This window comes from Fusarium redolens, assembly GCF_020744475.1.
Source record: "Fusarium redolens strain MPI-CAGE-AT-0023 chromosome Unknown BKA55scaffold_2, whole genome shotgun sequence".
NCBI classification, from domain to species: domain Eukaryota; kingdom Fungi; phylum Ascomycota; class Sordariomycetes; order Hypocreales; family Nectriaceae; genus Fusarium; species Fusarium redolens.
Window position 1 is genome coordinate 2,285,363 of NW_025763665.1, and position 12,084 is coordinate 2,297,446.

General features: G+C 47.7%; 3 protein-coding genes across 3 annotated transcripts; all 3 read right to left on the bottom strand.

Moving 5' to 3' along the window:
* Window positions 1-45: 45 nt before the first annotated feature.
* On the bottom strand, window positions 46-2,315 carry BKA55DRAFT_176480 (uncharacterized protein). Its single transcript, XM_046185026.1, has 2 exons — window positions 1,792-2,315; window positions 46-1,685 (listed from the first exon to the last, which is right to left on the bottom strand). Exons 1-2 carry the CDS (start codon window positions 1,991-1,993, stop codon window positions 460-462), a joined length of 1,428 nt encoding a protein of 475 aa, XP_046055178.1. The 5' UTR covers window positions 1,994-2,315; the 3' UTR covers window positions 46-459.
* A 373-nt stretch (window positions 2,316-2,688) lies between these two features.
* BKA55DRAFT_501511 (uncharacterized protein) lies at window positions 2,689-8,139 on the bottom strand (the record flags this gene model as incomplete). The annotated part of the gene is made up of 9 exons (XM_046186840.1): window positions 2,689-3,760; window positions 3,877-3,938; window positions 4,563-4,868; window positions 4,920-4,988; window positions 5,046-5,523; window positions 6,036-6,330; window positions 6,652-6,679; window positions 6,720-7,602; window positions 7,652-8,139. 9 exons carry the CDS (start codon window positions 8,137-8,139, stop codon window positions 2,689-2,691), a joined length of 3,681 nt encoding a protein of 1,226 aa, XP_046055179.1.
* A 1,381-nt stretch (window positions 8,140-9,520) lies between these two features.
* Window positions 9,521-11,385, bottom strand: BKA55DRAFT_634181 (uncharacterized protein). The gene is made up of 2 exons (XM_046196981.1): window positions 10,338-11,385; window positions 9,521-10,285 (listed from the first exon to the last, which is right to left on the bottom strand). The coding sequence occupies exons 1-2, from the start codon at window positions 11,295-11,297 to the stop codon at window positions 9,605-9,607; spliced, it is 1,641 nt and encodes a 546-aa protein (XP_046055180.1). The 5' UTR covers window positions 11,298-11,385; the 3' UTR covers window positions 9,521-9,604.
* Window positions 11,386-12,084: the final 699 nt, after the last annotated feature.

The window sequence follows — 12,084 nt, forward strand, 5'->3', positions numbered from 1 at the left end:
GATTAACCAATCCGGTTGGTTTAATCTAAAACTCATCGGCCTTCACAATTTGTCTTGAGTACCTACAGCCAATTGCCATAAAAGGGCTTTGACTAATAACATCAAGTTCAAGGGCAGTCTGTATTGGCGCAAACCAGAAAGAAGGGATAAACCGGGAGAAAAGCCAGTACCACGATTTCGCCTACAAGTGAACCACACTTTTTATTCACACCAATACCATTGAACGTCGTTCAAATGCAACAGCTCACTTCTTTGTCCAACAGCAATCAAGCCCAACGGCTAGAAGCGGATAAGAGATGGGAAATATTCATAGCGACAAGGCAAGCATCATCATAGATTAGGCTGACAAATAAACTACTGTTACAAATTCTGTACCCCTACACAAAACCGCTATAGTAATGTGTATCTTTTCCACTGCTTGTTCTTGAACCGACCCATTAATACAAGGAAACAACTGCTCTAGGCACGCTGTGTCTGCCGCTTCTGAGATCTGCGCATCTCCTTCTCCCTCTCCTTTTCGAGGTATCGCTTTTGCGCCTTGGCATCGAGACCTTTGAGCTCAGCGTCGCGCTTAGCCTTACGGGCCTTCTCCTTCTCGAGGAGAAGTTCCTCTTGGCGTTGGCTCTCGGCGGTCTTCTTGAGCTCACTGATGGCATGCTCACGGGTGCTGCGGACTTTCTTGGAAACCTCAGGGCGGAAATGGGCAACCTTGACAAGGACATCAGGAAGCTGGAGAAAGTGCGAGAAGAGAGGCAGAAGATTATCGTAATTGCCGTTGGAAGGGAGGGCGTACTTCAGGAAGAGTCGCTTGCGGGGAGTAGTCTCCTCAAGGGTAGCGGGCTTATCAACAGGCTGATCGGAGATGATTAGGTACTCGAACAGGTCGCCAGCGGCTTGAACAGCGGCAATGAGCTCAGGAGTAAGGAGTGTATCAGTGATCTCGGCGCTTTCGCTCATGACAGTGAGCCAAGCGGGAAGCTTAGGGTTATCCTTGGTGAAAGTGAGAGAAACATCGTATCGGTCGTCGCGGACTCGACGCATGACATCCTTGTGCACCACACCCCAAACAAAACCATCATAGGTGCTCTTAGCATCCTTGGCGCGGATTTCGGAAGCACCAGGAGCAGAGGGGACAGTGAGACTCTCCTTGCCATCAAAGGGGTAGGTCAGAATCTCGACGGCATCCTTGGGCGCATCAACAGTCTCGACGAAAAAGCTTGCGACATGCTCGAAGCCATTGACAATGGGGTTGAACTTCTTTGTCAGAGTAAGCTTAAAGTCGGTGAAGGCTGTGTTCTGCCGGCCAGTAGCGTATGTCGCAAATTCAAAGAGGGACTTCTCCTTGATGAGTGTATCGGGCTTAACATCTTCATTATCCAAAGTGGGTACACCACCAAAGCCAACAAGAGCGTATTCCTTCTGGAGAACGGGAGCGTGAGCGCGAATCCAAGCCTTGGCCCTAGAGCGATTGCGACGAGCACCGATCATATGAAGGAGGAAGATAAAACTCGAGATGAGGAGAATGATGCCCTCAAGCCTAAACTCGGAGAGAGAGTGGCGCTCGTGGACATTGTACCACTTGGTATACGGTACGGCCGTAGCGGCGGCGGCAGCGCTTCCAGCTGTCGCATCCTGGGTAGCGGCCTCAGGAGCTGGATTAGGAGCCTCGGCGAAGTCTGCAAAGTCTAGATGAAGAAGTCGCGTGTCAGTAATGATATTCAATTCCAATCCTTGCGCGTCGCAATATTGCGCAATTGTCAGATACTTAGATTAGGTAGGGTGGTGACTGACCGGAATCTGGACTCGCAGGCTCAGGGGCCTTTGCACCTCCAAAGGCGTTCTTCAAGAAAGAGGCCATTTTCGAGTCTTCGAAAAGGGGATTAAGAGGTCGTGGCTGAGGAGGGGAAGAAGCGAAGCGAAGAGAGCAAGAGGCCACGGCGTAAGGAGGCAAAGAAATAGGCGATGTGGGTGATGCGGAGAGCTTACCTTCCATTAGCTTGGCAAGGTGGAGACGAACCCAACTGATGGCATCTTGAAGCTAAGCTGTAAAAGGCATCTGAACTCAATTGCTCATTAACCTCTTCGTGGGTTTCTTTAACCTTGATTTATCTATAGAAGTGTACTTGAATGAAGGCAAGGAGGAAGGTTTGCGACGCTTATGATTCCGGTTATGTATTACATGGGTTGGCTGAAGTCCCAAAATCAGGAAAGGTAGTATACACCTTGCCAATGAATGCTAGCCTTGACATTGACCTAAGGAAAACATATGGTAAATTATTAAATTTCCTGGTCTTTCACCGTCAATTGAGGTCATGAACCTCATTATACTTCCCTTTTCTAAAGTCGGATTTTCGTGGTGTAATTCCCTAAAGCCGGCAATGCAAGCAAACAGCTATTCAAGAACCCTTGGGGTCTCTAAAATATGAAACGACAGACTTAAGACTCTTGTGTAAATGAGTAGCACGCCCGTCAATGAGGTAATCACTAGTTGGGCAAGGTGTTTGGCGACAGTAGGTCTTTATACCTTTAGACATAAAGGAACAACGAAAACTATGAAATACATTTCTATTGCTTAGCTTTGGGCACACATGAACTGAACTGCGCATGCTCACTGTTCGGAATATTATTCACTTGGCATCAAATCTATTGAGATTCTCGTACAACAGGAGCTGAATATCTGGTCTCTGCTCACAGAGATGCCTTTGCCTTCAAGGCACCATCCAGCACTCCATCAAGCCATTTCGTGATGTGTTGGTTCACAGCCTCGGAAGCCTGCCATAACGCCCAGTGAGACGCCTTGACTTCTTCCCGAGTCAAGTTGGTAAAGGCTGAGTCCATTCCCTTAGACATAGACGGCGGGAGAGCCGAATCGTCAGTTGCTGTGATGAACAAAGCCGGCATCTCGAACTTGTGGCCACCCTTCTTGGCCACCTCTACATCGTCGCGGTGGTTGAGCTCCTGCATGCGGTAATAGTTCAGAGGGCCACGCAGCTCGGGGGGTTCTTTCGAGGCATATTCTTTGGCGTAGTAGTCCAACTCTTCCTTGCTGACAAGTGGCGAGGGACCGAGTTCTGGCAGCTTGTCGAAGTAGATGCCGTCCTTCGCAGAGAATCCAAGATCGCCGCTGGGTGTACGGCCGCCATAGAGCGCATTCAAGAACTGTCGGATCTTCTCCTCTCCTTGAAGACGGGACTGAACCTCGGGTCCCTTGAACTGCAGTTGGTAGCTAAAGTTGAGCAGATGGCCACTCTGAATAATAGCTTCGAGGGGAACAAATGTCTCTCTGGGCTGCATGTAGGGTGTGCAGACACTGAAGACACCCTTAATCAGCTGAGGATACCAGCAGGCGGCCTTCCACACAATAGCACCACCCCAATCGTGTCCACCAAGAATGATCTGTCCATCCTCTCCAACGTACTTCCGAGCCAGCTCGTTAATATCAGCTGAAAGGCTCTTGTATGTGTACTCCTCAAGAGACTCTGGAGCATCAGTGCCGCCATATCCCACCATGTCGGGGACAATGACTCGGAATCCTAAGGACATAAGATAGGGAACCTGATAGCGCCAACCAAATCCAAGATCTGGGAAGCCATGGATGAGGACTATAGTCTCCAGGGGGGTGCCCTCAGGCTCTCCAACGATGTACTTGTAGTTTTTACCCCGAATCTGCGCAGTCTCGGTTTTGACCCGAGAGTCGTTTGGCACAAGCTTATCGGGAGCCATGATGAGCAACGTGACGCCCCGCGTTCTTTTGTGCGATCTGTTAAGATTGTTAATGATGAGCTGTTGTAAAACCCAAGGTTTAAATAAAGTTGCCTGTCCGTGTGGGGAAGCAAATACATGTTGAATTACATCATGGTGGAATACGGTACTCACTTTCTCGTGTAAATGACTCGTGGGTGCTTTAGCTGTATTCTTACGAAGAAAGCACCAATCACCTGCAACGACCGGATTCGCAAATGTAAAGGAAATGCTTTATCTTGAGACTGCACGGCACAGAGTCAGTCTATATAGTACCAGTTTCATCCTGGCCAGCTTCGAACGTGCTGTAGGGTGGAGTCCGAGCAAACCGAGGCATGGACGGGAGGACTTCCTAATTTAGGATAATCAGAATGCGAATCGCGGCTAAGAGATACATATCCTCCCACTGTTGCTGTTGTGTTACACCAGCCAGCGAAACATATGTTCGTTCTCGGCATGTTACATAACGCAGTGTAGGTCAATGGTGGATTGATGGTGGATGCGTTGAAGCGGTCTGTCCGAGTCCGAGTCCGAGGTCAAGTAGGCAACGAGACGACAAGATAATAAAAACATAACGCCGAGGCAACATCCATGGGGTATCAAATCGTATTAATACTAAAGCAGTTGAACTTAATAATAAAGGGCTCCAACATAAAGCGCCTTCATGAACACGAGATCTCTACCTTCTCTCGCGTAGCTGGACATAGTTGTGCAGAACAAAAACCAGGATTTCCTCCACCAGGTCAACAAGTCAAAACACGACATCAATCCGTGCACTGCATCCAAATGAACCGCTTCGGTGACAATAATCAGTAAATCACCATATCTTCGTCAGCTTCTTCCAACACATCCGCCGACTCATCGTGATGATGGTCATGATTAGACGCCTGAAGCGGCTTCTCTCGACCATGTGGTGATTTTTCAGGGTCATTCGCGTCTTTGGAGTTATGAACCAACTCCTCACTTGACGGCGCTGTTGTCTCTGAAGGTTGTCTTCCTCGTTTCGCTTGTCGCCCTTTTCTTGCGTTCAAACTTTCAACTTCGCGCTCTATCGTGGCCTTAGTTTGCTGGATTTGATCGTCTATTGTATCTTCTTGTTCTGCTGTGAGTTTCCAAGGGAGATAGTACTGGATATGTCAATATGAATTTCGAAGTGATAGATATTTGCATCAACATACGATATGTGGCCTTGATTTTGTCTGTAAGTACCGAGCCATCGTAAGCATTTTGGTATGCTTGCTATGCATCTTTGCAATCTTGTTAATTCAACAGCACAGAAATTGGCATCCCTGCGGCCAACTTACAACTTCCTCATCGAACGCTATTTGTTCGCCTCTCCGAATTTCAGTGAGTCGCAGTCGTTTCTCCTCGCGCAGTTTATCTTCCTCGATGTTCTGCTTTTGTAATCGTTCTTGTTGTTTGCGTTCTATCTCCAAACGGCGCTTCTGCTGTACACTGCCACTCGTCTGGCTTAGAGTGCTAAGTAGACCCCCGAATAACCGCTTGCCGCGTCTCTTCTCTTCTTGCGTCGCGTTTTTTCGGCGATCTACGTCAATACCTGGAGAGTCTCCATATGAATCGCGGCGGTTTGGAGATGAGTTCCTCTTCCGTGGTTCGCTCGGAGCTTCGCGGAAATGATCGTCATGTTTCGCACGTTTCGTGGAGAGTTCGTCAACATTTATTGAGGCCTTTCTTTTCATGGGCTCCTTGTTTCGTGCATCTTCAGACAGTGTATCGTTATGCTTCTCGTGGTCTGCTTTGGTATCATCCAAGGGACAGAGCCTAGAATGAAGTTAGTAAGGCACAGAGAATAAGGGTTTCGGCCTGAAAGCACTCATTTCTGGTTTCCATCTTCGATCGTCATTATAGAAGCCTAGTTATTCGAGCTAATCAGACATATAATCAGCTTTTGCAGCTGTGCTAGCCAGGGCGGAACAGAAACGTAGGCTGAAGCTTGATGATGTCCCTTGTCAAGGCTGAGGAAGGTGGGACTGTGATGTCGTGGAAAGCGGCAAGAGCTAAAGCGCCCCACCGTTTTGATTGGCTTGCGACTCTGTCGCCCCTCGAAGCTGTCAGAACGCTGCCGCAAGGCTGAGAAATCTCCAAATCTTGAACTTTACAACGTTTTACTCCGGAACTTTGCGCCTTCTCTCTTCCTCAACATATCCCTAATTCTGACCGCGCATCTCATTCCAAAAGCTCACATATTGTTTTCCCGCTCGTCATAGCCATGTCTCGCCATCATCCGTAAGTAGCCATTGATTCTGACTTTTTAGAATTGCAGCTCAGCTAACTTTCGCACAGCGATCTTGTTATGTGTCGCAAGCAGGCTGGTATTGCCATCGGTCGTCTCTGTGACAAGTGTGATGGCAAATGCCCAGTATGCGACTCCTATGTTCGGCCTACGACGCTCGTGCGTATTTGCGACGAGTGCAGCTTCGGCAATTATCAGAACAAATGTGTTGTATGCGGTGGTGAGGGCATCTCGGACGCGTTCTACTGTTTCGAATGCACGCGTCTTGAGAAAGACCGCGACGGATGTCCTAAGATTATAAATCTCGGCAGTTCGAGGACAGATGTGAGTAGTCCCTGGATGATTATAGTCTGACTTCGCAGCAGGATGCTGACATTATTCTCTTCCCAGTTATTCTACCAAAAGAAAACAAATCGTACAACGCAATACTAGCCGAGTTGTGGCCTGGGCTGGCCGTGCAGTGTGGTGCTTGGCTGATTCAAGGTCAACTTAGACCTTTCATCACAGGTGTTTAGGCGTAAAATGGAATATGAAAACGTGGTTTTTGGATTGAGCGACAGCTATCTAGTAATTACAATTGACCAGCTTGTTCCTTATTCAAATTTGCCAGAACTCGCCTTTGAACAACACACCGCGGCTGAAAAGAAAGGTTCTACCCATAGACTCCTCGTAACACATGAGATACTAATAAATAATACAATAGAACTGATCATATGTAACTGACCTTCACCCCCATCCCAGCTGTGCCCTTGACCTTAGCCCAAAAGACCGCAAGTATTCTCTTCACTCTCTCCCGAATGTTGGTATTACTCAGCATAAGAATCAAACCCATAACAAACGCCAGAAACTTGAATAAGAGCATCGGGTTCGAGTTCAGTGAGGAACCCAAATGTTCGATAATAGTGCGCAGTTGTGCGATAACCATTGAAGCGCGTGATGTAAGAGTTGGAGCCTGCGAGACTGCTTTGCCGTTTGCCTTGGGTCCTGCTTGATTCGTCCCTCGAGGCCTTGACTGCCTCGACGACGAAGATGATGGAGCTCTGGCCTTCCGAGGTCGAGTTGAACCAGTATGGCTGGCTGTATCGTCAATCCCGTAATCAACCTCGCTCCCTTCGCGCTTCAGACGCTCCTCTTCTATCCGTTTTCTTTCCTTCTCTTCATTCTCTGCGCGCAGTCTCTTCGCCTCCTCAATTTCCCTCTTCAGCTCATTCTCTTGTCGTTGGCGCTCCTCATTCTCAAGTCTTTCCTGTTCTTGCTGTTCATCGTGGAGGCTTTGCAATGCCTGCAGGAAAGCTTCGCGGCGCTCTTCGTCTAGGACTGAGCTGACGCTGATAAACTCACGAGCATAATCCCATTCGTTGTTGCGCAATAGTACATGGAGGGTGTATAACTCTAGAATCTTGACACGAGCATTTAGATCTCTCGGCGTGTTGGCGCCACTCGCTCCTTTCGCAGGAGACCGATAACGATTCGACATGGGCGAGCTCGTTGATTCAGCGAGCCGCCCGGCGACATCAAGATTTGGTGTGTTGGAGGCGGCCAGATAAGCCTCGAGTTTGTGCTGGTTAAGCTTCTGGTCACGGGCATGTGCCAACAATATCGTCGCGCTGCTCGAGTCAGTCCATGTCTCAAATCGACGCATTCCAAACGACTTACAGATTAATGACCACGTCCGAGTCAACATCGCCCTCCACTCCATGGTAACCGTTCGTGACTACCTCATCCCATATTTCTCCTTCGCGAACTTTGGTACACAAGGCTCTCCATTCTTGGTTTCCAAAAGCATCCTTGCCCTCCTCAGGTTCTAACTCGACAATGCCATTGAGTATAGTAAGGTACAAGCTCCAGACCTTAATGCGAGTCGTTCTTGATGCTCGGGCGACTGGCGCAGGTTCGCCGTCGTCAACATGTTCGGGCGGAGTAATCAACGGGAGTAATGTCGTCAGAGCTTCAGGCAAACGACGCGTGAGGAATAAAGTAGAAGCTTGTCGATAGGTCTTCGAAATTTGGGAAGGATGCCGTGAGGATGTAGAAGAAGCTAGAGAGGATATAGATGTTGAGAGGAGGCTGTTTGACAGGCCAGAAGGTGCAGTTGATGATGACATCGCGGTCGGACTGTAAGCGGCGTGGCCATTGAAAGACATGTTGACAGTTGTATGAGAGCAATGAGATCAGAAGCGCTAGCACGGAAGCTGCTGAGACTCAAGATCGTCTACACATACAAGGCGATGATGTCTTTTGGAGGTGGCAGACAGCTGAAGTTCGGATCATGTAGAGGACAAGCGGTATGTAATGGAGACGGAGCTGGGGTTGAAGACTGGGCGACAGAAAGAGAAACAGGGCGAATGTATGGAATCACCCCAGATTCATGATTCAATTGAGCATCGTCGGAATAACAAGAGAGATATGGGGACACAGGAACGTAGACAAAAGCCAATTTCGGGACTCACGCGTCAGGGCCGAATTCAGTCAAAAAGGCCGTGACATGTGGTTTGTAGGAGCGACACAACAATTGGGAAGCTGGGAAAGCTGATGAGCCAACCAGGTCAACGGTAGAAAAACAATCCAGCAATTTTAGCCTCGGTACGGGTACCTACTTCTCGACTTCCAGGTGGGGGCCATGCTCCATTTCCAGCGCATCCCCCAGTTCCGATCCAGAGGAGCCGACAACGGACGGCTGAAGCACGGCCGAGGTTGACAGCTCAACATTCGACCTGTATAAATATTGTTCAAGGTACTCTGGGTAAAATTACCTTACCGATACAATGACGACATCTTGTCCACGATTTCTCAACAGTAAGCCCGTGAAATCTCAGTATAATGCAGCTGAAGAACCATTCGTTGCAAACTTTCTGTAGGGTCGAGCTCGGCATCTACTCCGCTTGTTCTGTGTTGTTGTCCAAACCCGGGTGTCTTCATTTCCCGTTGATCCAATGACCTAGGTAGGCTCGGCAGGATATCCTTATCAGTCACGAGCATACGTTGCTTGGCCCGAGCAGACCAATGAATAAATAACTACACCAAATACGAGGCACTGACTTATAACAGAGCTGAATGTACCACGATTAAATGCCAGTGAGTCCTTCTTAATATTTACTATCATTTAATTACCACGTAGTACAGTAGCGTGCAATCCAGTTCTCCGGTTCATCGAAGTCTCTCTCACACGTGATCGGCATCTTGGATCCCCATTAACACCCACCGCCACCATGCGCTAACGCCTGCCTGGGATTACAACATTATCTAAGACAGTTTCAAACGTTCTATAATTTGATGAAGACATGAAAAGGTAAACAAACAAGATCAAACGAGGAATAGACCTCATGCGACCAACCTCATGTATGCTCTTTCAAAAGCATATCTTGGTCCTGATGATTCTTGATTGAAAAACGCATAGCCACGTTAAGCAACATCAGGTTTCTAAGGCATTCCAATGAGATATTAGCAAGAACACTGGCTTGTTCGGATTTCAATATAAAGACAAAGATACCCTGAAAATAGACACTGTTTAAATAAAAAGTCCATGGTATTATGAACGCCACCCTAAATCAACCATTAGAACACCACCCATTCTATTATCCAATCTATCCCACACATGACACCCCCAACTCATTGCCTTCGAGTTGACCTCCTGGCCGGTGCTCTCTCTTGCTTCACGTCCTTGATACCCTCTCGCACGCCGATGATGCTGTCTTCTCTTTCGATCAGCGACTCATCAACACCATTCAGTTGTTCCTGGCGAACCCACCCAGCCTCAACTGCAAAGCATACCACGTCTGCAGCACAGCTGAAGCAGGGCAGTTCACCTCCAGCATCTGGATCCAGGTAACTCCACATCTCTCGCGTCTCTTTCTTGAATCTTGCAAGCTCCTTCTTATCGCCCTTGAAGTGACTTATCAAATATTCGTAGAGATATGCCAGCCAAAGCACATTCGAGTATGGAGCATAAGCGTCCCATGAGAGTGGTCCATCAATGCCCTTAGCGTAGGGTGTATCGTGAGCTTCTGGCGGGAGACATGTACGGTCGGCACGGAGAAGGAATGACCTCATCTGGCGGTAAACTTTGCATTGTGCTGCATGAGTACTGGTGAACAGGCTGAGGTCTCTTTCGAGATCAAAGGCCACGGGCTTTGCATCTTCAATAGAAAGATCTTCGCCACGAGACAGGCCGTAGTCCAAAATCGTGATGTCCAAGCCTGAAAAGCCAAAGAACCCCCCTGAAGGAGGACCCATCTCTCGAGGGGGTTTGACTTGCCGGATACATAAGTTACCCTCGTGAAGATCGCGATGCTACTCAAGTTAGTGGGTTTTATCAAATTGTGTGGCTTGCAGGATGAGGTACCTCAAACATCACAAGATCCTCAGCTCTCGCCAAAGCAATAGCCTGCAAGAAAAAGATATCCCATAATTGGCTCTCACTCGTTAATTTCCAGTCTTCTAGCGACGTTCCAGCATCGCCCAGTTCAACGACTAAGAATCGTGTATCCTCCAAATATCGGCTCGGCGAAGGATAAAACTGTGCTCGGTCCGGATCTTGTCGTTTCATCTTCTTTTGAAACGACTGATGCGTCTCGAGAAGCTGACGTGTTGTTTTACCCTGAACGACGTATCGCTCCTTGTATACAACGAAACCTGGAATATCTGCCAGCCATTCCGAGATCTGCAGCTCGCCTTGGACATCATCTTCAGGGTGAGGCTCTTCATCGACCAAGCCAGAACGAATTTGAGCTTTGGTCTGTGGCTTTATGGGCGATGGGAGCCGAATAACTTTTATGATGCTTGTTCCACGCTCATTTGTAACACGATATACCTCGGCGTAAGATGCTTCGGCTATCTTGTCGATCCTATCTCCTGGTGGACAGACATCCTCCCATGTGAGGGTTCTGAGTTGTGTTTGTTGCGCGGTCTCCTCTGAGGCTATCTGAGCCTCCAACAATCTTGAAAAATCAGCAGAATCATCCTCCTCCACCGGTGGGTCTGAAATTGGTTCTTTAGACTCTGAAGTGCCTGATTTCTCAAAGACTTTGGGGCTTGTATCTTCCTTGGTGTTGATAACCTCGCTTTTCTTCTCCTGGACAGACTTTATGGTCTTTTCTGGTAATTTTGCCTTTGGCTTGGTAGTTGCTTTCTCATCGAAATGAAGTGACGAGACTTTATCTGTTATAAGAGAGATGGAGTCTTTTTTTATGCTTGGTTCTTGTTGTGGCCGTACTGGGCTCTGCGGTAGCTCGGCGAATAAACGTTCAGCTTTTGACCGTTTTGCTGGTTTGCCATATTTCTTAACCGCTGTACTCCGTGTCATTTCGATGCTCAAAAACCAAAAACTTTTTTTATGAATAAGTTCAACAGTCGATTCTCTAGATTGTCTGTAATCAAGGACCAGTCATGATATAAACATCTTCAGCCAGAAAGAATGGTTGGTGGGACAACGGGCCCACTCGTGGCTCTGAAGGACATTCGATTCTTCCAGCTACCTTACTTTCTAGAAATGTTCTAGAGTACAACGGTTCTGCATCCAATATTTCCGAACCTACCAAGCCAATGAAGTCCGTAACAACATCATATTATAAAGGAGCCATCGTTGGCAACGCGATGTTCAAGGCGTTATTGAGCTATTTCACATGGGACAGTTGCCTGTGCAAACCCCGATTGATGGCGCTGTAAATCAGAATTAAGCATTTTTATGCTATACCTAAGAGCAGACAATTTGTTATATGATACGATGTTCGGTACTTGCTTCGTCTCATCGCTCCTCCCTCGAACTCACCAGCCCTCGATAGTCTGCAGATATTGGATGTTAGCAGAGTGTAATATACTTGACTTGTGCTGGCCACTTATTTGATCCATCCGTTTATGCTGCGCAATGCTAGAGATACCGATAATTGTTGTTAATTTGTAAGTGTCACAAGCGTAGCTTCAAGAAGCCGATCATCAGTATATAGTATTCATTACTACTAAACAGACCCAGCAACAATTGCGATTAGCCAGTTTCTATTGCCAGCAACTGAGCAAGTTCACACTAACATTCCTTAGGAATAAATATTATTCCATACAGTTTCTGGCCTAATGGCAATTCCCTCTTATCCCCT